At 35.8% G+C, this 26,807-nt stretch overlaps 2 protein-coding genes across 5 annotated transcripts in view; one reads left to right on the forward strand and one right to left on the reverse strand.

Moving 5' to 3' along the window:
• Positions 1-26,807, forward strand: part of LOC148955694 (uncharacterized) — a 62,336-nt gene that overhangs the window by 703 nt on the left and 34,826 nt on the right. For 3 of the 4 annotated variants that reach the window (XM_089108311.1, XM_089108310.1, XM_089108309.1), the window contains exon 2: positions 18,359-18,395. In XM_089108311.1, coding sequence (XP_088964437.1) covers positions 18,393-18,395 — 3 coding nt within the window. In that variant the 5' untranslated portion in view covers positions 18,359-18,392. Of the gene's footprint in view, positions 1-14,525; positions 14,544-18,358; positions 18,396-26,807 lie in introns of those variants that run through there. The other variant, XM_089108312.1, reaches the window with a different exon arrangement.
• LOC148955695 (protein CFDP2-like) lies at positions 8,981-9,658 on the reverse strand. Its single transcript, XM_089107884.1, has one exon. It carries the CDS (start codon positions 9,656-9,658, stop codon positions 8,981-8,983), a length of 678 nt encoding a protein of 225 aa, XP_088964010.1.

The following is a 26,807-nucleotide window of genomic DNA, read 5'->3' on the forward strand; positions in this document are numbered from 1 at the left end:
AGTTTAAATTTACCTCCCATTTACATCAGAAATAAAATTTGCCCCCCCTAATGTGCAAATATATATCCTGAATTGGTATACAGGCCTATAGGGGTGGGGGTAAAATTTATTTCCAACAAAAAGGATTATTATAGATAGATAGATAGATATTTATTACAAAACAAAAGCCTCGTTGGGCCATGGCAAAAACAAACACTGTTGCATATATAGTCAAAACACATGATAATAACATATATAACAGTAACTAAATATAGCCCCTAGCAAATAAAAATAAAATAACATAACAATTACAGCACAAAAGCACACATAATACTATAAAACTAACTCACATAATTACACACAATGTCACACACATAATAATAATAATAACAATAAATAATAATTGTGTATTCATAAGCTTTTATACAGGGCCATATACACTATACATCAAATATAACAGGAAAACAAAAATAAAACTCCCTTCAGCATTCTTTTTCCAAACCATAACAAATCTTCTTCACAATAATTCCTTTCTTATCTTTAGTGCCTGATCCACAAATCTACATAATCTACACATGAGGCTAGGTACCATCAGAGACAACATGCCCCAAAGTGAAAAATTACTTTCCCCCAAAATACCCTCCCTCAAATCAGTAAGCCCTGGCACCAGCACAGAAAATGGTCCAAATTTTCCTCTTCAATATTACAAATGGGACAAGTGTACCTAGACACCAGGAACCCCTTACCTCTCTCAAATACTTTACTCCTCCATCTTAAAGGCAAACAGTTGGCCCACAGCTGCAACCAATATGACAAATACTTACTTGGCAAATTAAATTAAAAGTAAATTTCCAGGCCAATCACCGTTTTCACTTCCTTATAAACACTTAATGTCTTGGATCTCTCAATTTCATTCCCCCATGTCTGTATCTCCTGATCTTCTAACCTTTGTTTAACTATTCCTATTATATCAATCTGACTATTAGTAGGGCCTCTACCATCATTCCATATATATGACAATCCTAATCTGTCTAATAAGGATTTAACCCTAAACAGCCATGACCTCTTACATCCTGAAGCAAGTAGCTCTTCATAGGCCTCTCTAATAAGTTTACCTTGTGGTACCTGCACTAACTTCATCCAAAATCTAACTACCTGAACTAGCCTATGTTTACGGAGTGAAAAAAGCCCTAGCTCCCCTTTCAAAAACTGGGTATGTGTAGTTCTATGGAGGCCGAAAAGCCTTTTGTAATAACTTAACTGAAGGGTCTCCAGCTGTTCTGCTGCTTCCATCCCCCATAGTTCCCCACCATAATGAATAACTGGCATAATCTTTGTTAAAAATATTCTCTTATGCATTGCTAGACTTTTAATACCCATAACTGTACCATTCCTAAAAACTGTCAATGTAGCTGCTTTCCCCCTTTTTACTGACTTTAATGTGGGCACACCAACTACCATTATTTTGAAATACAAAACCTAAATATTTTGAATTTTCAACCATCTTTATTTCGTATCGATTAAATATAAACTTACCATTACTTTCTTTTTCTTTTCTTTTGCAAAAATTTTAGTCTTCTTGACATTAAGTTGGAGCTTTTTTAGCTCTAAGCAATTTGCAACAAAATCAAACAAAATCTGAAATTCTTGGGCAGACATAATTACATGAACTCTATCATAAGCGAAAAGCAAAACTGAAAATAATTTTGAGCCAAGACCCACTGTCAGAGCCCACCTTCTTTCCAAAAACTGAACTAAATCATTTATAAATATAGAAAACAAATGGGGAGAGAGAGCACTACCTTGTTTTACCCCTATATGGTTTCTATATACTCTGGAAAATTCCTGATCTATTACCTTTACTACCGCCTTAGTTCTGCAATACATGCTAGTAACTATCCTCACAAAAATACTAGGTAATCCTATACTTCTAAGGATATCTACCAAAAGCACCCTCTCAACATTATCAAAAGCTTTTCTTAGGTCTAAAAAAGCTGCATATAGGCGGCTATTCCCTGTTCCATACTTATCGACTAAAGCTCTAAGCACAAATGCCCTATCTGCTGTACTGTAGCCTTTCCTAAATCCTTCTTTCTCTTCATTCTTACTTTTATCTAAACACCTATCTAAAATTTTCTCTAACACTTTACTAAAAACTGGTGCTAGAGCTATGGGTCTATAGTTATCATTCGACCTAGGGTCCCCCTTCTTAAAAAGTGGCATAACAACTGAAGTCTTCCATAATTCTGGCCACTTACCTGTAGATACAATACTATTAAATGCTATAACTAATATTGACAAAAACACCAACACAAATTTCTTAACCACCCAGGCTGGTATCCCATCCAAACCTGGTGCTGAACCTCCTTTCATCCTCCTTATATTTGGAAAGAGCATAAAAAAAGGCATTGAGCAGTATATTCACTTTATTTGTAAGTCAATAATATGATTTGGTAAAAATTTACCACTTTTTGTAGGCCCTAAAGTCAACTGTTTGAAATAAATTCAGTCAGCCAGGTACCAAGAACAATCTGAAGGCAATTTCTCTGGAAAACATCTAGCAAATCTTCATCTGCTTTTTGGAGCACACATGCTTCAGAGCCATATTTGACCACTGCCATCACTCTAGCTTTGAATATTTTAATCTTGGTTGTTAGACTTATTTTTCTATTCTGTAAGTCAATAATAGGATTTGGTAAAAATTTACCACTTTTTGTAGGCCCTAAAGTCAACTGTTTGAAATAAATTCAGTCAGCCAGGTACCAAGAACAATCTGAAGGCAATTTCTCTGGAAAACATCTAGCAACTTTAGATTCATCAGCTTTTTGGAGCACACATGCTTCAGAGCCATATTTGACCACAGCCATCACTCTAGCTTTGAATATTTTAATCTTGGTTTTTAGACTTATTTTTCTATTCTTCCAAACTCTTTTTGTCTATAGAAAAACACCCTGAGCCTTGGCTATTCCACTTTTAATATTTTCACTGCTCCCACCATCTTTATTAATAATAATACCAAGGTAAGTAGAGCTGTCTACCTAGGGTAAAAGATCTATTTTTGGGAATTACCATTTTTCTTTGGCTTTCTAGAAAAATAAAGATCGGTTTTTGGACTGCCCCTTTTTTACTACAGCCTGACACAATATGAGATCCAATCACCTCTTGTTGGAGCCAGCCCAGTAGGAGTAATCTGTCATCATAAATTCAAGATGTGGTCTCTGTTTTGACAAGCAACTGAGAAAAAAAAATTATATTTAATATTTGTGATTTTATAGGATAAATATCAAGCAATAAAAATTACATTTTTAGAATCAGAAGACACTCAGCTTTCTACTAATATGTGAATAAAAATGAAACACTGAAAGGATATATACATAAAAAAAAGATAATTGGTATTTCCAAAAAGAGGTCCTTCTAGGTAAGTCAATAAACTAATAATTTCAAGTGCTTGATCTTAAGTAATTTAAATTATAGCCATATTGATGCATAGCTAAGATTTTTAGCTATTTATTGATTTATACTGCTCTTCTTAATCCCTATTTGGTAAGAAGAAGTGAGGGTTTGAGTTTTACATAATTTTGCTCATTTGCACATTGGTTTTTTACCCTAATCAATTTTTTTGTTACCCAATGTCATCTTTTCATCTTCACTTATTCCTAGCCTTAGAAACTTGGTCTTTTTCACATTAATTTTCAAACCTATTCTAACATCTTGAACTTGCAAAACCTCTAAAAGTCTGTTCATTTTGCTCATGCTTTCATCTAGGATGCTTAAATCATCAGCATAATCTAAGCCCAGGAAAGTTTTTCCTCATCATTTGATTTTTTTTTATCCTTTTAGTACTGTTGCTAATTCTTCCTCACAAAAAAATCTTCCTTTACATCCAAGGTATCACAGACCTTTTCATTTTCCTCTATATCTTTTCCTGCAACTCTAGCTTGGTTTAGCATATTCTCAAAACGTGCTAAACATCTCTCTTTAACCCTTTTCTTATCACTAATTGTGGCCCTGTTCCTAACTTGAACTGCAACAAGTCCAGATTGACTGCTCCCTCTCAATTTACTAACATGCTGGCACAATATTTCACTATCATGCCGTCTCGCTGCATCTTCCTGATCCTCAGCAATTTTATCCATGGCCTCCACTTCACATATGCAATGCAAATGATTGCATTAATCCCACCTGCAATGATTTCATGATAAAGTGGTGCTGATTATATCCCTATGCTGTATTAAATAATTTCTAAGACCAGACTGGCTAATCATGACAAAACGAAACAATAGTAAAAAAAGAGAAAAATGAGGATTATACAAGCCAGTGAAACATATGAACTAAAATGCAAATATTTCGGTCAAGACCTCCGCTTGACCGTCCTCAGTGCTCACTGAGGACGGTCAAGCGGAGGTCTTGACCGAAATATTTGCATTTTAGTTCATATGTTTCACTGGCTTGTATAATCCTCGTTTTTCTCTTTTTTTACTATTGTTTCGTTTTGCTATGCTGTATGCAAAAGTTCACTGGCTTTGGTGGCTTACAATATTTTTTGTTTTGTTTGGTATTACTCTTAGGATTGTGCTCTTCATAAGAAAACCTTATCAAATTCTGGAAACCAGTTTAATCAATCTAAGATATACAACTTGCTTAGTTAAATTTCATTTCTAAACTCTGCATGGTAAATTAAGGGTCTTTTAGTTATTTAGCTAGATAGAATATGATCACAGCTTTTGATGTATCTTTTTATGACTTTTCCAATTATAATTAATTCACTAAAATTTTGTGATAGAAGTGAGACCTCTAAAGTAACACCTTGTTCTGTATTAGAAAGTTGTTACCAGAAATACTGAAAACTACCTTAAAACCATCATAAGTATCTAACTCCTTATCTCATTCATAAAGGTATACAAATTCACTTAATCATCCCCACTAATGGATAAATGGATAGTCAGAGCTGTTTAAAAGGGGAGGGGGCAAGAAGGGCAACTTCCCCAGGCACCATGGCTGGGGGGGGTGCCCACTTTGATCAAAGTTTTCATTTTAATTTGGCTATTTTTGCTTATATTTGAGTTGGGACAGAGCCCTTTAATAAATTTTTCCCTGGGCGCCACCAACCCTAGGAATACCTCTGTATACAGTCTGCTCTAACCTATATATTCAGACTACATTTTTCTGTAGCCTGACTTTTCTTCTATATCATTTCACAGCAAATGCTTATCAGTCAGCAAAAAGAAAAGAATTTTATTATAATAAAAAATAGTGGATATCAGTTAGGCACTCACACTTTTCAGAATAAAACATAATACAATTCCTGAAACTGCCTTTAAACATTCTAAGATACTTACTTATGTCATTCCTAAATACAGATGACTAAATTTTAACCCCCCTCCCAATGGGCAAATACATAGCTCAAACTGTATATACTCAATGAATTTTATACAGTTCAACTCTTCTTCACACTAGTTTAGCTACAAATAGTAGACAATTTAAAGAAGAAAAGAGTTTTGCTATTGAAAACTCATTCAGTATATATAATTTGGGCTAAATATCTGTCCAATAGATGTAAAGGGGGAGGGGGGGGGGGGGTAAAGTCCGATGTTATGCATTTATGGATTTTCTAAGGACCTTAAAATGTTTTAAAAATAGTTTCTAGAATTTTGAGTGTTTCCTTCTGGAGGGTGGGAATGCTAAACTGATATCAAATAGTGGAAATGTTTAGTATGTGCTATCAGGGGCAGTTCTAGAGCAAAATCTGGGGGGGGTGTGACAAGGGCACCAATTATTGACCCAGCTGACAAATTTATTTAAAAATAAAAAACAAGCAATGAGGGTGCCAGAAAAATTTTGTGGGGACCCAGGGTCCATTCATCCCCTGGATCCACCTGTTTGTGCTGTAGGGTATGATACCCAGTAGGCTAGTTGGACAGTTAATCACCACTTTAACAACTAATTGACTATAAAGTCCCTATTATACCACTTAGACATTCAATTGTTGGATTTTATTAGATCAAATCCAATTAGCTATCAATCTATACCAACTATGTAAACATCTATACATCATGTCCAAGATTTGAAGCCTCTTGTCCATGTTTAGAAAAGAAATACAATTTAATAAAGATATTTGTCTGAGATTAATCACTATCCAAGTACTAGAGATCGTACCCTATATTGATTCATGAAAGGAGAAGGGGATAAGTGAAGCAATGCACTTTCATTATTTATATAAGTCAGTATTTATGGTTTTGTATTAAAGTAGTTTTCAGAATTTTTATTAATTATTTTCTACTGGTCAATAATCAGGAACAAGGTGTCACTTTAAGGGTTCAAAATAAGATTTGCAATTGAAGCAATTAGAAAATTTAGAAAGAGCATAAAAAGGTGCAATGAGTGGTTTGTTTACATTTTACTTACCAAAGTACCATAATGGGAAAAACTCCAAATGCCCTTTGCTCCCCCCTCCCCTAATAGAGCAATATATAACCCAGTTTAAATTTGCCATTCAACTTTGTACTAATGCTAATTGTTTTTTTCTTATTTTTTTTTGTGATGCACAGTAATAAAGCAAATATTTCTTTTTCACAAAGGAGAAGCTTTGCATATAAACTATGCTTTATATTGCTTCACTGTTTGGGGGGGGGGGAGGTAAAGTATAGTGAAATTTATGGATAAGATAAATGGGTATTCTATATTATTTAAAGTTGTTCACTGAATTTTATTACCTTACCATAGATCCACCTAGTGCCTTCAGAGGCACCCAGGGAATCAAGAAGGAGCCGCCTATCTTCCCGTAGGTTTGCTGCTGCAAGTATGTCCTCCCACTGAGGTCGGATTTATGTGTGCAGGTTACAGAGATCTGTCTGGTATGTTTGATGCAGGGTGTTTCTGGGTCTGCCACTGTGGTGTGGACCTGATGGCTGCCAATGGAGCGTTGCATTTGGTAGTTGGAGATTGTCCATACATAGTATGTGGCCAAGGTATCTCCATCAGTGGACTCTTATGATGTTTGTCACAAGAGGCTGGCCAGTTTTGTTGTGGATGGATTAGTTTGTTATTCTCTGCTCCCAATGGATGTTGAGAATTCTTTTAAGACATTTGTTTTTGAAAGCAAGTATTCTTCTCTCTTGTTCTTGGTTCAGGTGGCAGGTTTTGGCTGTATAAAGTAGTAGTATGTGGCCAAGGTATCTCCATCAGTGGACTCTTATGCTATGTGCCACAAGAGGCTGGCCAGTCTTGTTGCAGATGGATGGGTTTGCTATTCTCTGCTGCCAATGGATGTTGAGAATTCTTCTAAGACATGTGTTTTTGAAAGCAAGTATTCTTCTCTCTTGTTCTTGGTTCAGGTGCCAGGTTTTGGCTGCATAATGCAGCACTGACATAACATTGCTGTTGAAGAGTTGTAGCTTTAGCTGTATAGAGAAGCTTTGGGACTGCCAAACTTTCTGTAATCTATAGAAGGCCCCATTGGCTTGGCTGATTCTTGTGAGCACTTCTTTTGTGGTTGATCTGGTGCTTTCTATTATGCTTCCCAAGTATTTGAAATTGACAACTTGCTCTATGTGTTGGTCTCTGCAAGTGATGCTCAGGGGTGAATCTGTGGTAACCATGCATTTTGTTTTCTCATTATTTATTTTCAAGCTGACATTGCGACCTCTCTCCCTCACTTTGTCAAGTAGTTCTTGGAGTCTTTACTTGCATGATTCCAGGACGGCGATGACGTCAGCGAAGTCTACATCACTAAGGCGTATTCTGGATTCAGCTGAATTCCGTCTGTGCTTGTACTTCGCAGTATGTAATCAATGACGATTACGAAAAGTAGCGGTGACAAGACGCAACCTTGCTCCTGACAGAATGTGGAAGAAACGAGTTTGGCCATCTGGTGTCTTTACACAGCACTCGTTATCTTCACAGAGCGCAACGATCAGTGAAACTATCTTTTCAGTTATTCTGTAATGCAGTAGGATCTTCCACAGACTGGCCGTCTACTGAGTCAAATGCCTTCTCAAAATTGATGAATATCATATAAATTTTGTAGTGCCACTCTGCACTCTCTGCCTTCTTCCATCAGTAGCTGTAGAGTAAATATCAGGCCCGCACATGAACGGTTTGGTCTGAATCCATGTTGCTCTTCGCGAAGGTGTCTGTTGAGCTGCGAGCTGATTCTCTGCAGTAAAATGTGCATCAGCAATTTGCTAGGTATGGAAAGCATGCAGATTCCTCGCCAGTTGCCTGGGAGGGACGCATCACCTTTCTTAAAGATCCTCACAAGGATGCTGCGTTTCCAATCCGAAGGTATTTGGTGGTCGTCCAGTTTACTGCAAACAGCGCTTTCCAGAACTTGAGGCAGGTCAGAACAGTTGCTTAGATCATTTCTGTGGATATCCTGTCTTTGCCAGGCGACTTCCCATTTTTCATCTTCTTTGCTGCTGCTATAATTTCGGTTGATGACAGCGGATCCATGCTAATATCTAAGAAAAACAGTGTTGTTGCTGAGATCGTCTGGTGGAGGTCTATTCAACAGCTTCTCAAAGTGGCTGGCCCAAACTTTGTTTACGTCAAAGTGCTCTGTTATCAGGATGCCCAAGGGGTCTTTCACTGGTCCATGTTGAATAGGGGATTTCTTCCAATAATCCCATTAGTGATTTTATAGACGGCTCTTAAGCCACCTCTCTTTGCTGCCCCTTTTGCCTGTACTGCTTTCCACTCCAGCAGGTTTCTCTGGTCTTTTCTGGCACTCTTCTTTACTGCTTTTTCTGCGGCTCTGTGTTCATCGTTTCTGAGGATCTGTCAGTCGGGGATTTGTCTTTGGATAAGTGATGCTTTTACTTTTTTCCTTGTCTCTATGAGTTCCCATGTTTGGTCAGATAGCCACTGGTCCTTTGGGCTCTTGCGGTACCCAATGGTGGCTCTCGTGGCATCGTGAAAGCCTAATTTTATGCGCTCCTAGTATTGATTGCTATCAACATCATCTAGTAAAGATAAGGCTTCAAATCTATTCCGCATCTCTAGTTTAAAGGCTTGGTTGAATTCTCTCACCCTCAGTTTCTCCAAGTGTAAAACTGGAGAAACTGCTCCTAAGACAATGGTCAATCTGATTTTGGGTATGGCCGTCGGGAGATGTCCAAGAATATTTGTGTGCATCCCGATGAGAAAATAGGGTACCTCCTATTAATAGGTTTTTAAGTAGCACGAAGTCGATAAGTAGTTCTCCGTTTTCGTTCCACTGGCCCAGGCCATGCTCACCGAGAACCTCTGGGGAAAAGGATCGGTGATTCCCCACTTTCGCGTTAAAGTCTCCTAGAAAACATGCTATGTCATGCCATGGTATGTTGTTTGCTACAGAGTTGAGAGCTCTGTAAAATTCGTCTTTCGATTCGTTGGTGGCGTCATTGGTGTGTGTGTAGCATACTACTACTGACAGTTTTGCATGCGCGCTGATGAAGCGGGCTTTCAGGATTCTAGGTGACACCGTTGTCCACTGTAGTAGAGCTTGGGAAGTCTGTTTTGTCATCATTAGGGCTACTCCGTATTCGTGCTTTTTCTGCGATCCGCTGTGTATAATGGTCATATCTCCATCCAGTTTATTTGATCCAGATCCTAGCCATCGAACTTCCAACAGAGCCAGAAGGTCGAGATGGTAATCTTTCAGTGATCTCAGCACTTGTTCAGTCTTGGAATTTTGCGACATTGTGCGGACATTCCAGAAACCAAATTTGAGGTGTTGTTTTGCATTCATAAATCTTGTCCTTGGGCATGTAGAGGTCGTCATCAAAAGGGGGTTCGAAAATCCGAGGCTGAAACTTGTTGTTTCAGTTGGAATTCCCCTTGGGCAGGCTCTTGAGGTCCCGGGTGTGGTCGCCAGCCTCCAGTCAGGGTTGCCTCCCTGACCTGGAAGAATTGACTAAATGGGAGAGGAAAAAATTACTAGATCGCATCTGTTTTTACTAAATGTTCAAAAAAATTTTTTACGCGTGCGGCTTGTCTGTCTCTGAGACAGACAAGCAAAATTGTAAATTGTAAAACAGACAAGCAAAAATTGTAAATTGTCATGTTTTTACGATAATTTTTTTCCCTGAATTTATGAAAAATAAAAAAAAGTTTTGTTTACTACAAATCAAGACATTTTACTAGTTTTTACTAGATTTCGGGAAATTTACTAGATTCTCTAAATTTACTAGATTTTTTTTTTACTAGATCTAGTAAAATCCTACAGACGGTGGCAACCCTGCCCCCAGTCCAACCCTCCCTCTTTATCCTGGCTTGGGACAGGCTGCATACGTAGGTGAGGTGAACTTTATATGGTCTCCTAATAAAGACTACAAACCCTCAAATATAACTTTTTTGTTTGTTTGTCATTTAACAACAGGTTCAAAATGTTTGATTAGCTTGAATTATTTAAAGCATTCATTTTCTTAAGCCGGTTGCAACTTCCCTAGGAAGTTGCAACCCAACCAAAGACAAAACAATTATGAGCTTATTTTTGTCATAAGAAATCAATGTAACCAATTTCTTCAATATTTTTATATTCATGGAGGTCTCCTTGTTCCTGTCTACTCATCTTTTAAGTTTCAGACCAAATGAATAAAAACAATTTTGCCTTATTTTGAGGTGTCAAACAAACCATTTTTTTTCAAAACATATTATTTTCTTAGGCTTTTTTTCCCTAGAAGCAGCAAGCCAATCAGAGGCAAAACAAATGTGGGCTTATTTTTATCATCATAAACTAATGCAATCAATTTTTTCAATATTTTCTGTCTTCATTGAGGTCTCCTTGTTTCTGTCTATACATCCTGTAAGTTTCAGGCCAATTGGAGAAAAACAATTTTGCCTTATTTTGAGGTATCTCAAGTCAAACCAACCAAATTTGTTTCAACACATATTCTTTTCTTAGGTTGTTTTTTCCCTAGGAAGCAGCAAGCTAATCAAAGACAAAACAAATATGGACTTGTTTTTGTCATTAAAGATCAATATAATCAAGTTTTTCAATATTTCTTGTCTTTATTGACTTCTCCTTGTTCCTGTCTGCACATCCTGTAAGTTTCAGGCCAAATGGAGAAAAACAATTTTGCCTCATTTTTAGATATTACAAATAAGAATAAATTTTTTTCAAAGTATATTCTTTTCTTAGTTTTTTTTCCCTTATAAGTTGCAAACCAATCAGAGGCAAAACAGATATGAACTTATTTTTGTCAAAAGACAATTTTATTCTCAATCTCAAGTGTTTTTATCCTTTAGTTTATTTATCCTGACGAAGTTTTATCAGACAACTTTATTTTGCTAATTATAACTAAGAGACATCATATTTGGGCTTTGCCCACAAGAGCTATGTCTTGTTTTTGAATTAAATGAATTGAATTGAATTGAATCATAAATCAATGCAACCAGTTTTTTCAATGTTTATGTCTTCATTGGGGTCTCTTTGCTCCTGTTTGCATATCCTGTAAGTTTTAAGCCAATTGGGGAAAAAAATCGAACAGAAGATTGTCCAGAAGATTGACGGAAACAACTTTTTATAGTATTTTGTGTCTTTATTTAGACTTGGTGAACCTCCCTGCTGAGTTGAAGTGCCTTGTATGTTTAAGTCAATAATAGAAAAAAAATACTTTATTTGAGCAGTTACAGGTTTCACATATTGACAATAAAAGCATAAAACTTGTTTATTTTCATTGAGGTCTACATTGCCCTGTAAGTTTCAAGTGTGTGAGAGACAGAGGAAAGTTTGGGCTTATAGTTTCATCTTTGGGCGTCATAAATCTTTTAGTCTTTTTGCCTGTAATGATTAAAAACATTCAAGTTCCTGTAACTCCTTTTGATCTGGAGTGAGCAAAAATATGATCAGTCCTGGCCAGTTAGGAAAAATTGAAATATTTTCAGGCAAAACAATGTTGCTCAAGTTTTTCTGTGTACAGGCATCCTTTTTTTTCTTAGCTCCATTTTCAGATAAAAAAATAACTCAGAAAAAAAAGGTTTTATCCATCTCAACTTATCCTTCAAACGTGATATTCGAAGTCTCCTTGCTTCACCGCAATATTCACTGAAGATTTCAACTCAATCCCACAAGTGATATGCATGATATTCAACACATTATGTTGAAAAACTGGGTTTGCTTAGTGTTTTGATTTAATCGGCAATTTCGTTGTGCACATATTCTATGTTCACCAGGAGCTCATAGCACAAAACATTTACAAGGATTGGGGACAAAAATACTACAACCCTCACATCCGTGGATACCTAATCAGTGTTTGGAAGGAGCACTAATGAAACTTGGCTCTCCCAATTTTTGTTTTGCCCCTCCAACCCTATAATTAACGCATGTTTCAACCTCCAACACTACTCCCATGATCTGTTCCTGAACCCCCTCTCCCTGCCCTTACCTCTCTGCCTCTTTCTCCAGTTAAAAATTTGAGGTCCACTTGGTCGATTCTACCTTCCCTAAAAAATTGTACTTGGTCCCCCAAGTTTTTCTCTAGGAATGATATATGGAATTTTGCTGTTGATTCACATTGATACTTAAGCATGAATGGTTTATAAGTCCCATGGGAATTGTAGTACAAAGAATTTTAGGCAAATAGAAGAAAAAACAATTTCATCCTCCCCCAAATTGAAATTAGAGATTTAATTACCACTTTCTCCAATGCTCTCTGAAGTTTCACCATGGTCCCCAAAGCTATTCACAGCCATTGCAGATATTCTGTTTTATATCCTGAACATCTTTAATGTCTTTAGATTTACCACCACCACCCACCCCCTCCTACAAATCAAAATTTGTGGTCCACATGGTCCCTCAGAACTCCCTGAAAGTTCCGAATCAATTGCACAAGTGTAACCCACAATATGGCTCATATGGTATTTTCATGACCTGGTTACAAATGGTGTCTTCTTGTTTAGCTTTCTAGATGAATGTGAACAGATACTTACAAGTCCCCCAGAGGCTTATAGTGCAAAACTTTTGGGTACATTGATGACAACAAATTTTGGTCTCCTCATCTCCTCCTATTAAACATAAAACTAGAAGTCCTCTTGTCCCCCTCCTAACATTGTTGTGACTTATTGCATCACTGATTTCAGCAAGGTTTGCCTACCATTTTTGAAATTTGGAATTAACATGTTTGATTGATGAGTGATTTTATTACGTGACTGCACCAAACAGGTATTTCACTCTACAATACTATATGACTACATTTATCCCTAAACACTAAAATACTTACACGAACTGCAAAAAAAAAAAAAAAAAAAAAAAAAATATAAAGAATGAAATAAAAACTACACATTCACAAAACCATCCACAAAAAACTTTCACAATAACCTCAAGCATCAAATCTATTTGTGTTATACAGGAATTTCTTCACTATGTTCCTAACATTTTTATCACCAATTATCAAACTTAAATCAAAAGGGAAGCTAACATTATGTTCTTTCAATTCAAAAATCATATTAAACCTCAGACGAACATAAAAAGGATTATCATACAGGACATGCTCACAGTTTTTTATACATCCACATTCACACGTTGGGCTATCAGTCATGCCTATTCTATGTAAAAAATAATTCAGTTTCGAATCGCCGGTTATAAACTGAGTTAAAATATAACTTGGTTCAAGTTTTTGCGCACAAATTAAATCTTCTTTACATTTGAAAAATCTAACAGGCCAACTACTCATATAATTTTCAAATATTACATACCATTTATTATATAGAGCATTTTTTAAAATACGGTTCAGTTGGAAAGGTGAAAAATAATTTTCCATCAGAAACTCAACTCCTAGCAACTCAGCAACTATTTCATTGGTAAAAACGCTGTGATCAACGGAATATCTATTTAAAGGAAAACTAGGATGCACAATATCTGGCCAAAAAGGGGGACGTCCCTTTTTAACAAGTCTCATCACTGCCAGTTCTATTGCTCTTAGACCGATTGGAAGGACACCAGGAAGGGCCGTAATAACATGATTTTGAGCAGTTCTAAACAACTTCGAAATACTAAGGGTTGAACATCTTTGTGCTGACTGTAACATATTCTGTATTTTTTCTTTCTTCAGGCCCCAATCCATACTGGAGCCGCATACAAAATAGTACTTTCAATTACTGACTTGTACAATTTTCTAAGAGCGAAAGGCTTTAAGCCCAAGTCATTCTTGCCGCGCTTAAAAGACGACTTGAATAGTTCTTGGCTTCATTAATTCTGCATGTTACATGTTCTGCCCAAAGAAGTTTCCTATCTAAAACTACTCACAAATATCGAACTTTATCCTTGACTTCAATAACGTCTCATCCAAATATTAAATTAACGTGAGGAGTTTTATGTCTATTTGAAAATAAGACAGCCTCTGTTTTTAGTGTGTCAAATGTTAATTTATTATTTACTGCCCATTTATCAAAACTCTCGAAAATCTTATTTGCTACTTTTTCCAGTGTACTTGCATTCTTTGCTGTAATAATAGCACATATGTCATCAGCATATGCTTGAATCAAACAATTCTCATTTATATTAATTTCAAGAATATCATTAATATTAACAAGCCAAAGAAAAGGAGATAGAATTCCACTTTGTTGACATGACTTTTCTAGTTTATGTAAGTTTCCATTTTCATATGCAACTGTTCAATCTGATAGATAACAATGAATTAATTTTATTAAGCCAGAAGGGCATTCTTTTTCCTTTTACTTTTTAATAATTCCTGGATGCCAAGCATTATCGAACGCCCCTTTTATATAAAAAATATATGCACAATGTACATAACTTCTTCTTTTTATTTTTTTCAACCATAGTCACCAAATTATCAGCCGCATCTACCGTGCTTTTATTTTTCGAAAAACTAAACTGATAATGAGAAATCCAATTTTTATTATTACTTAAATTATTCAGTCTACCCATTATTAACTTCTCAAAATTTTTTCCTAAATTAGAAAGTAGACTTATAGGGCGATACGATCGAGCGTTACCGACATTTTTTTTACCCATTTTATTTATTACTATCACATTGGCCTTTTTCCATTCTTTAGAGAAATACGAAACTTTCAAACACATGTTTAAATTTTTTAAAAGAGTTGGTGCAATTACATTCATATTTTTTTCAAAATTAAATTTAAGATTCTGTCTAGGCCTGGGGCTTTCATTGGTTTTAATATTTTGATAATATCTAATAGGTCTTGTAACTGAAAATTTTCACTGTTTTCTATATCTTCTTCTAATATTTGATGTAATACTTGTCTAATTGTATGATGATAGCTATTGTCATCTAATATCTTTCGTGAACCACTTCTTTAAAAGTACATCCCCAGCTTCAGTTATTGAATTCGTAAAAGTACCATCACTCCTTTTAAAATGGATAGGCTTTGCAGTTCCACCCTTCAGCCTACAAATCTTATGAATTGTATTCCACGGATCCGTAGTCCCTTTTTCTTCACAAAAACGCCTCCAATCTTGTTTTTTAGCCTTCAAAATTTCCATCTTATATTTACTTTTAGCATTTTTCATATTTAATTTGCTTTCTATCGATCTTAATATTTTAAACATTCTCGTATTACGTCTATATTCTTTCCTTAGTTCGGTGTCCACCAGCGGCAATATCTTTTAAAAAAAATATTATGACACATAGGAGTAGATTCTTTTATAGTATTCTGTAATAATTTGGTTAAATGATCAACGGCTGAATCAATAGCTTCTTTTGAAGCCAAATTACATGCAAAAACTTCATCAATACGGTTCAGTAAAACAGCACTAAATACGTCCCAAATTAGTCTTCTTAAAATTATATCGCTGGTTCATATTTTTATCTCTAATCTCATCATTAAAACTGAGATCAAAACTTATATACAAATGGTCTGACAGTGAGGGAGGGTCTTGTAGGACTCTCCAATTTTCAATATATGTCTCAAGTTGTGTACTAGCAATCGTTACATCTGGGCTAGAATAATGATGATCATATGTGGGTGAATCAGGATCATTAGTAACAACAAGTTGTTTACAAGTTACAAAATCCTCCAATTCTTTTACTTTATGATCTGTAGAAACACCGTTTAGCCACATTGGACTTTTAGCGTTAAAATCCCCACCTATCACATAAAAAGAATTTCACATTCTATCCAACATACTCAGGTGATGATCTAAGGACTGCAGCGAAGGGGAGCAACATACTGATGACACTCTAATGATTCTTGACTGCAAATAAATAGGTACGGTGACACACTTGTTTGTAGACTCATCATAATTCATATCGCACTTAAATTCTTTTTTAACTAATACTGCAGCACTGAAAAATCTTTTCTCAAAATGAGACTTTGAGAATACTGCATTATCACTTGGTACACGTGTTATTTTTCCGAAATTGTTGACATACGGTGCTTGTAACAATAACACATCTGGTTTTAAGTCGCAAAGTGTCTTCTGAAACTGAACTAGTGCGCTATAAGAGTGCTGAAGGTTAATCTGAAAAAAATGTCAGTTTGTTTGCACTAAGTAAGTCATTTTGAGTATTTAGTTATACTGAATGTTCTTCTTGAGACGGTCCATGGTTTCGCGAGCAATTGGGCATTTTTTAAATTCATAGGATGTATGTGGCTCACATTTGGCATTTTTTTATTACATGACCGACACACCGGGTGACTTGTAAACGGTTTTTCACAGTCCTCGTTAGCATGGTTACCTATGCACCATGAGCACGCAACATCACCCTTACAGACAGAACGTTTATGTCTATAGAGACAGCACTTCGTACATCGAATGATGTTGATGTGATCCTCGCAATCAACCATTAAAAAGCCGAACTTAAGTCCACGATTTGAAAGGATTTCCTTCCATAATACTGGACTGACTTCAATAATCACGTTTTTTCTCGTTCCTCTTTGCACAACACTGATAACCTTTAAGGTTTCTCCTTTCGCTACGAGGTCTTTAACTCAGGGGTTCGAGTCCATCACACAACTCATACATTCTTCGCGTGTTACGTAACCTGGTATTTCTTTCGCTACCATTCGTGGGAGACGCTTCGTCACTGGTTTTGGTTTGAACTGCAACTGTTCGGATTTTTGTGTTAAAACAATGAGGGCTTCATCTAAGTCATTTTTGTTCTGCATTTCAAGAATATATTTACCTCCTCGTCCCTGTACAATTTTCTTTGCTGCGAACTTTGTGTTATTCCCCTTTAGCACTTGGGATATCTCTTTGGTAACATGTTCAGTATTTTGATTTCTCTGAGATCTGTTCCCTCCATGTTGGTTCTTTAGGGTAGTGTTCATTGGTTCGAGGACCAGGCAATGCGACTCGGGTCCTTTTGCTACGCTGGCATACGACCGGGCACGATTCTGAATGATGGGTGAACTTTGACGAATATCTTGCAACTCGGTCTGTTGTTTGATAATTTTTTGCAAGTGTTTATTCTTGTTACGGAGAAGTTCCGAATTTTTTTCTATTACAGTTTGGTGCAAAACCAGGATCCAGTCACATATTTCTCTAACATTATCTTTCCCACCAGGGACTTTTTTATTGTTTCCGAAGACCTTTTTCAGAAGTCTTAGTAATACAACAACGCTTCTTTGTTTATCGATGGGGCATAAAGTTTCATCTTTATTTTGGCCGCCGGTATCATTGCCCAGAGATAAGTCACTGCCACTGGTGAAATCAAAAGTCAAACCCGGTTAACAAAAACTATGGTCTTGCCTTGGGAAGCTAAAATTCACTGGATTGTTTTCATAATTTGCTGGTGATTAACGCACAGATTAATTCGAATAATGTGATGGATTTTGTGCCATCCTGTACTGCACTTTATTGTCTACAATGTAGTTTAACTTTTATCACTGTTCACTGAAAGCTAAGCGATACATCCACTTTTTTCCGAATCTCTCTGTAACAGATGTCTTCACAGCTTGAAAGCTAAACTAAGACTCGAATTAACATGTTTAGATTCTAACAAAATGTATTATGTACACATTTATATAAAAAAAATTGGTTGGTCTGAGCATGGGACTGAGGTTTTGTCCTTGTGTGCCTCTGTTAGAAAATTCTTAAAGTTTCTAAGTCCTTGTATAATTCTGGTTTCAACAAGGTTTGAAAAGTCTACCCTCCTTGGTTCTTATTTCAAACTCTTTAGTCCTGCAGATTTAAGATTGTTCTAAAAATAGAAGGGGAGGTGGTCCCAAAGTAATCATTTTGTTTCCTTCAACCATACACACTCAAAATTGCTGTATGACTCTGACTTCAATAAGGCTTAACGTGTTTGCATTTTTATTAAGAATATATCGCGGAAGGCTCTGCTTAAGATGGGCTATTTCATGCATCTTAGATGAATCTATTTTTATCAAATTATTATTAAAGAAAATTGAATAATATTTGATATACTGTATGTGATTTTATTGCCTGTTTTGTTGCTGTTAATATTTATCTTTTCAGGTTTTTACATATACAAAGGACATAAAAACTTTCAATGGTAAGGCTTCATACTTTATTGTAACTAAACATATTTATTATTATTATTATTTTTTTTTAATCAAGTTGGCTATGTTGCAAAAGCTGTACTTGAATCGTCAATACATGTTAGGTCTTAATGTTGTTAATGCATTAATAGTATAATTTATTATTAATAACTTGTTAAAGAGCCTTTTTGACAACAGAAATCATAGGCAGCGCAATCGTGCTGCCTAAGTAAAGAACGATGTTGGTACAATGTAATATTTATTTTTTGGTTCGTTTTTTTTCCATACCAGGGCACTTCGTATCAAAGCAGTTGTCGGAAAAACTTCGAAAAGGGCTCATTCGATTGGAAATTGGAGTGGCTTGTGTCCTTTTTAATAGTCGAAAGTTATTGGAAGGCAACTAACTCCCCTTCCACGACCACCATTTCCCCAGACACATCCAATAAAAATTTTAAGATAGCAACTTGGTTCAGTATGGTTTAATCTCAGACAGAAAACATGTTTTTGAGGAGGTCGCTCCACCCCAGCCTTTAGGGCAAGGGTTGTTGGTAATGTTCTAGGGGCATATTGAAACGATTCTGGGAAAACACATTATTTATTATTTTTTTTTCCTTAAACTAGAGCACTTTGAATCGAAGTTGACGTAGAAACCTCGAAAAGGGCTAATTTAATTGCAAATCGAATTGGCTTGTGCCCTTTGTAATAATAGAAAGTGATTTGAAGACAGCTAACACCCCATCCACGCCCACCAATTCCTAAATCACATCCAATCAAAATTTTGAGATAGCCATTTTGTTCAGCGTAGTTGATATCCAGATAGAAATTATGTTTTTGAGGAGGTCACTCCCCCACAGACCTCAGGGCCAGGGTTGTAACTTATGCCTTGGGGGTATATATGGTTTTTATAGAAAGAGTTGTCATAGAAACTTCAAAAAGGGCTCGTTCGATTGGAAATTCAAAGGGCTAGTGCCTTTTTTAATAGTCGAAAGTGATTGGAGGGCAACTAACATCCCCCTTACGCCCACCTTTTCCCCAAACACATCAAATCGAAATTTTGAGATAGCCATTTTGTTCAGTGTAGTTGAAAGTTTGGGACACTAGGTTTTATGAGTGACAACCCCCCCACATCCTTCATGGAAAGGGATGTAAGTAAGCCCTGGGGCCGTATGAGGATTTTATAGAAAGTGCTGTGGTACAAATTTCAAAAGGGCTCATTCGATTGGAAATTAAAATGGCTATGCCCTTTTTAATAGTCGAAAGTGATTGGAAGGCAACTAACGCCCCTTCCACGCCCAGCATTTCCCCAAACACATCCAATCAAAATATTGAGATAGCCATTTTGTTCTACGCAGTTTAAAGTTCAGGAAATTATACCTTTGAGCAGCATATTCCCCCCACAGTCTTCAGGACAAGGGTTATAAATTATGCCCTGGGAGCATATAAGGTTCTTATTGAAATATTTGTCGTAGAAACTTGAAAAATGGCTCATTCGATTGGAAATTCAAAAGGCTAGTGCCCTTTATAATAGTCAAAAGTTATTTGAGGGCAACTAACACCCCTCTCACGATTACCTTTTCCCCAAACACATACAATCAAAATTTTTAGATAGCCATTTTATTCAACGTAGTTGAAAGTTTTGGAAATTAGGTCTTTAAGGATGACAACAACCCCTCCCCCCACAGTTGCCCTCAGAGCAAGGGTCGTAAGTTATGCCCTTGGGGCATATAAGGTTTTTGTAGAAAGCAATGTTGTAGAAACTTCAAAAAGGACTCATTCAATTGTAAATTAAAAAGACTAGTGCCATTTTTGATAGTCGAAAGTGATTGAAGAGCAACAAACCCCCCTCTCACGCCCACCATTTTCCCCAACACATCCAATCAAAATTTTGAGATATCCAGTTTGTTTGACGTATTTGAAAGTTCTGGAAATTAGGTATTTTAGGATGATAACCTCCTCAGAGCCCTCAGTGCAAGGGTTGTAAGTTATGCTCAAGGGGAATATAAGGTTTATATAGTAAGTTGTTGTGGAAATTTCAAAAAGGGCTCATTTGATTGGAAATTGAAATTGCCCTTTTTAATAGTCGAAAGTGATTGAAGAGTAATTAACCCAATCAAAATTTCAGATTTGCCATTTTGTTCAACGTAGTAGAAAGTTCTGGAAACTAGGTCTTTGAGGATGGCAGCCCCCTTCCCAGCCCTCAAGGCAAGGGATGTTGGTTACGCCCTGGGAGCATTTAAGGTTTTTTTTAAAGTGTTGTCGTAGAAAAAAACCTCATTTGATTGGAAATTGAAAAGGCTAGTGCCTTTTTTAATAGTTGAAAGTGATCAGAGAGCAACTAACGCCCCTCTCACGCCTACCATTTCCCCAAACACATACAATAAAAAATTTTTAGATAGCCATTTTGTTTAACTGCGTTGAAAGTTCTGGAAATTAAGTCTTAGAGGATGACAACCCCCCTCACAGCCCTTGGGGTAAGGGTTGTAATTTATGTCTTGGGGGCACATAAGGTGTTCACAGAAAGCGTTGACGTAGAAAATTAAAAAGGGCTGATTCGATTTGAAGTCGAAAAGGTCTAGTGACCTTTTTAATAGTCGAAAGTGATTGGAAGGATTGACATTTTTATAGTAAAGATCGATGTGGGTATAATGTATTATTTCTTTTGTTGTTTTTGTTTAGACCAGGGCTCTTCGTATCGAAGGAGTTGGCGTAGGAACTTCGAAAAGGGGTCATTCGATTGAGATTAGAAAGGGCTGATGCCATTTTTAATAGTCGAAAGTGATTGGAGGGGAACTAATCCCCCTCCCACCCCCCCCCTCCCATTTGCCTATTATGTTTAAAAACTAAATTATGCCCTGGGAGCATAAAAGGTTCTTATTGAAATATTTGTCGTAGAAACTTGAAAAATGGCTCATTCGATTGGAAATTCAAAAGGCTAGTGCCCTTTTTAATAGTCAAAAGTTATTTGAGGGCAACTAACACCCCTCTCACGATTACCTTTTCCCCAAACACATACAATCAAAATTTTGAGATATCCATTTTGTTTGACGTAGTTGAAAGTTCTGGAAATTAGGTATTTTAGGATGATAACCTCCTCAGAGCCCTCAGTGCAAGGGTTGTAAGTTATGCTCAAGGGGCATATAAGGTTTATATAGTAAGTTGTTGTGGAAATTTCAAAAAGGGCTCATTTGATTGGAAATTGAAATTGCCCTTTTTAATAGTCGAAAGTGATTGAAGAGTAATTAACCCAATCAAAATTTCAGATTTGCCATTTTGTTCAAGGATGGCAGCCCCCTTCCCAGCCCTCAAGGCAAGGGATGTTGGTTACGCCCTGGGAGCATGTAAGGTTTTTATTGAAAGGGTTGTCGTAGAAACTTCGAAAGACCTCATTTGATTGGAAATTGAAAGGGCTAGTGCCCTTTTTAATAGTTGAAAGTGATTAGAGAGCCACTAACGCCCCTCTCACTCCCACCATTTCCCCAAACACATCCAATCAAAATTTTGAGATAGCCATTTTGTTTAACGTAGTTGAAAATTCTAGAAATTAGGTCTTAGAGGATGACAACAGCCCTTGGGGTAACGGTTGTAATTTATGTCTTGGGGGCATATAAGGTGTTTATAGGAAGCGTTGTCGTAGAAACTCAAAAAGGGCTCATTCGATTGGAAATCGAAAGGCCTAGTGACCTTTTTAATAGTCGAAAGTGATTGGAAGGTTTGACATTTTCAAACAGTTCGTGGTAACGAACTGTAAGTAAGGAGCGACCCGGCTCAATGGTAACCGAAACTCTAGAAAACGGTATTTTGATACAAATAGATACACCAAAAGAATCGGATTTTAATGTTGATTTCAAATATATATGTTTCATCAAGTTTAATTATACCCATCAAAAGTTAGGCGCCTGAGAAAATTTGGCTGATTTTCGAAAAAAGAAGGAAAGACCCCCTAAAAGTTATAGAACCTTAATGAAAATCACACCATCATATTCAGCGTATGAGAGAACCCTACTGTAGAGGTTTCAAGCTCCCATCGACAAAAATGTGGAATTTTGCATTTTTTGTCAGAAGAAAGATCACGGGTGCGTGTTTATTTGTTTGTTTGTTTTTTTTTTTTTTCCCCGGGGGTGATCGTATCGACCCAGTTGTCCTAGAATATCGTGGGAGGGTTCATTGGAATGGAAATTAAAATTTATAGTGCCCTTTTTCAGTGACCAAAAAAAATGGAGGGCCACTAGGCCCCCTCCCACGCTCATTTTTATCCCAAAGTCTCCTGATCAAAATTTTGAGACAGCCATTTTGTTCAACCTGTTCGAAAATATAATAAGTATATCTTTTGGATTACTTAATCCCCCTAAATTCCCGGGGGGAAGGCTGAAAGTTATGAATTTTACCCAATGTTAACACATAGTATTGTTTATTTGGAAGTATACAGCCGTTTTCTGGGGAGATTTTTCCTGGTCGGGGGGGTGGGGGGTGAGGCGGGGGTTATGTGGGAGGATCGGTCCATGACGGAAGTGTGCAGGGGGGACGGGACAGTGCTATGAAAGGGACGCCGGATTTCCCAGCATTATTTAAAAAAAGATCAGAAATTTAATATAAAAAAAACAAGTATTTCAACTGCAATAGCAGCAACATCGAAACTTCAAACGAACAGAAAATATTACATATATGATTGGGTTCACCCCGTATTCAATGCCTCGCTCTTTAAGCCAAAGATTTTTTAGTACTTTCATAAGATCTATTTATTCTAATTAACGGCCTTTGTGATTAAGCGGTCATTTTTAAAGAATTGGAACAAAATTCGAACTTTCGCTTAAAGAGCAAGGCATTGACTAGGGGGCGAACCCCCTAATAAACAAATTAAAAATATATGAATATAGAAGTTCTTTACGTAAGTTAATTCGTAAGTTACGTATATTTATTACTAATAAAAACGTTCGTAAATAAAATTAAGCAAGTTTCGAGAAAGCCATTTAACTAAATAAAAGTAAATTAATATGAAAATTTTGTTTTAATTATTCATGTACGGTGAGCCAAGATCAAAACCTGCATTTATTTAAAAACGTTCAAAAATTAAATAAAAAAAAACAAGTTTTTTAAACTGAAAGTAAGGAGCGACATTAAAACTTAAAACGAAGAGAAATTATTCCGTAAATGAAAGGGAATGTCCCCTGCTCAACGCCTTGCTCTTTACGCTAAAGTTTGACTTTGTCTCACAACTTAATTTTTTATAACAATAAAAAACTTTAGCGTAAAGAGCGAAGCGTTGAGGAGGGGACAGTCCCTTTCATATACGTATATTTATTACTAATAAAAACATTCGTAAATAAAATTAAACAAGTTTCGAGAAAGCCAGTTAACTAAATAAAAGTAAATTAATATGAATTTTTTTTAATTATTCATGTTCGGTGAGCCAATATCAAAAACTGTATTTATTCAAAAACGTTCAAAAATTAATAAAAAAAAACAAGTTTTTTAAACTGAAAGTAAGGAGCGACATTAAAACTTAAAACGAACAGAAATTATTCCGTATATGAAAGGGACTGTCCCATGCTCAATGCCTCGCTCTTTACGCTAAAGTTTGACTCTGTCTCACAACTTTATTTTTTAAAACAATAAAAAACTTTAGCGTAAAGAGTGAGCCGTTGAGGAGGGGACAATCCCTTTCATATACGGAATAATTTCGGTTCGTTTGAAGTTTTAATGTCGCTCCTTACTTTCAGTTTAAAAAACTTGTTTTTTTTTATTTAATTATAGTAAAGATCGATGTGGGTATAATGTATTATTTCTTTTGTTGTTTTTGTTTAGACCAGGGCTCTTCGTATTGAAGGAGTTGGCGTAGGAACTTCGAAAAGGGGTCATTCGATTGAGATTAGAAAGGGCTGATGCCATTTTTAATAGTCGAAAGTGATTGCAGGGGAGCTCATCCCCCTCCCACGCCCACCCACCCATTTGCCTTTTTGTATAAAAACTAAATGTTATCTTAAGATTAAACCAAAATGCACTATATTAATGCTAATTCCCAATAAGGCATCTCAGCAGTATCCCAAGAACGACTGAGGGTATTATATTCAAACTTTCAGGGCTACTTCTGCTCTTAAAATTTAATCAAATCAAATTAGCGTAAGTGTATCCAAGCTATCAAAGAAAGTAAACAGATTTTTTTGCGAATGGTATCAATTTTTCTATTTCAGGTCAATTAGAAGAGGTATGAAACTAAATTAAACACTACTATTTGTGTCCAAATTTTTAAAAGTGTCTATATTTTTAAGAATTGCTGAAATTTTTTCTCCATCATACAAATAGCAGGTCAAACTATAAAGTCTTTAAAAAAACGAAAAGATTTAAAGTATTATTTTATTTTTCCCTGAAAAGACTATGCCCATATAAAATGAACAGAAATTAATTAAAAAAACTTTTTCCACAAAATAATTTTTTCAAAGAAAATTAACGAACTCTATTAACAAAAAGTGAGCAAAAATAAAATCAAATAATCTACCAAGCATGAAACTACCACAAATCAGCATCGATAAATAAATGAAACCCAAAACGAACAGAAATTACAATAAATAACCGAGTGAAACTCAAAACGAGCGGAAATTAACATAAGTTGGGCTCAAAATCCCTATGCCTTCCCAAGACCAGAACATACGTTGCACTTTGCTGAAAAAAATACAAAGGAATGTGCATTGTCAGTTTAATATACATATACTGATATTTAGTAATCAAAATGTTAATATTATTTGATTTATTAAAGTTATAAAAGTAAAAATATTTATATTTTTTCCAGTAAAGTGCAAAGTATGTTCTGATCTAGGGAAGGCAAAGGGGTTTTGAGCCCAACTTATGTTAATTTCTGCTCGTTTTGAGTTTGACTCGGTTATTTATTGTAATTTCTGTTCGTTTTGGGTTTCATTTATTTGTCGATGCTGATGTGTGGTAGTTTCACGCTTGGTACATTATTTGATTTTATTTTTGTTCATTTTTTGTTTAATGGAGTTCTTTACTTTTCTTTGAAAAACTATTTTGTGGAAAAAGTTTTTGAATTAATAAAAAAGAAAATTAAAAAACTTTAGTGTATACCAGGGGTGCCAATTCATGAAAATATAGTAACATAGATTGGGGTAAGTATTTCTTTTCTCAGTTTGTTTTCATTAACCTGCGAAAAGGGTGTTTTCCAAAATCTATAGTATAGCACATGTTTTTTCCCAGTAAAACAACCAAAGAAATAATATTTTGAAAATTCCACCACTCCCAATTGACACCTCTTGTGTTTAATTTTTTCTGAGGACTGGAAAAAAAAATCTGCCTAATTTTCAAGTCAACCCCCCAACTTTGAGACAAAACAGAGCCTTATTATTTCCAAAGTACATATAAAGTTTGTCATATTTTAGTGAAACCTACTTACTGTAGCCCTATTTAATCTCTATGACGAGAAGCACTTGGTTGCCATCTTGCGAAAAAAAAAGTTCTATGAACATTTGAAGTACTAAAAAAAAGTTCACTGATTTTGAACATTTGAAGCACTATTTATTCTGGCTATAACGGTATTCCAGAGAAGTAATTGCTTCGGTTACCTGTTGGAAAATATTGCGCGGTTGTATCCTTGTTAGTAATTGACTGGGAGCTATGAATGCTGACCAATTGTGTAAAATATGTCACAATGTTATTACTTCTTCAAATTTGTGCTGCATTATTGGAGTGCCAGGAAGGAGTTTAGTACAGGTCAAAGTGTAGGGCTTAGCTTGATACAGATGACTGCAAATCTAAAAGGTTGGGACATTTTTATAAATGTAGCTAGACATGGTATTACTTACTTGTCACTTTTTTTCTATCTAAGTTATCTTCCTCTTATTAGGAAGGAATACAGTTAGGAAGGAAGGATTAGGAAGGATACAGTTATTACAATTTATAACTGTATGTCATTTGAACTTGGATATTCATTCTGTACAAAAGGAGTTTTTTTTCACAGATATGAAACTTGAAATAGAAAGTTTTGTGTCTGGTAATATTGACGGCGAAATTCCAAAGAGAGGAAAGTCAACCAGACCCCCAAAGGGATTGAATTCCTGTTTTTTAATTAAGAAGTAAAATGACAAAAACACATTCAATTAAACTGAAAAATAACATTGTCAATATAATAGAAATGGTAACCAACAAATTGAACATTTTTTTTTATGGAATTAAGGTTTTTTTATACCTTCTGATTCCTTTTTCTTCTAGTAAAAGTATTCCTTTTAATCTGGGCTGTTAGTTTCCTACCCTGAAAGACTTAAACCGATTGCTCACCAAAAGTATGTTCACGCATATCTGGCTTCTTGGCAAAAGCACTGCCTTAGACACAAGTTCTATTGCTAATTCAAGCCCTTACATTACAGAAAATGATCCTTTTTTAAAAACTTAACTCGATTCGGTCAGCACATTAACTGTTA

Source organism: Artemia sp. Qi Xiang Cuo, chromosome 2 (genome assembly GCF_049724085.1).
Source record: "Artemia sp. Qi Xiang Cuo chromosome 2, ASM4972408v1, whole genome shotgun sequence".
Taxonomy (NCBI): Eukaryota; Metazoa; Arthropoda; class Branchiopoda; order Anostraca; family Artemiidae; genus Artemia; species Artemia sp. Qi Xiang Cuo.

What these genes read in the sequence shown, in the direction of transcription:
- LOC148955695 (XM_089107884.1), bottom strand. Translation starts at nt 9,658, where the DNA reads ATGTCGCAAAATTCCAAGACTGAACAAGTGCTGAGATCACTGAAAGAT.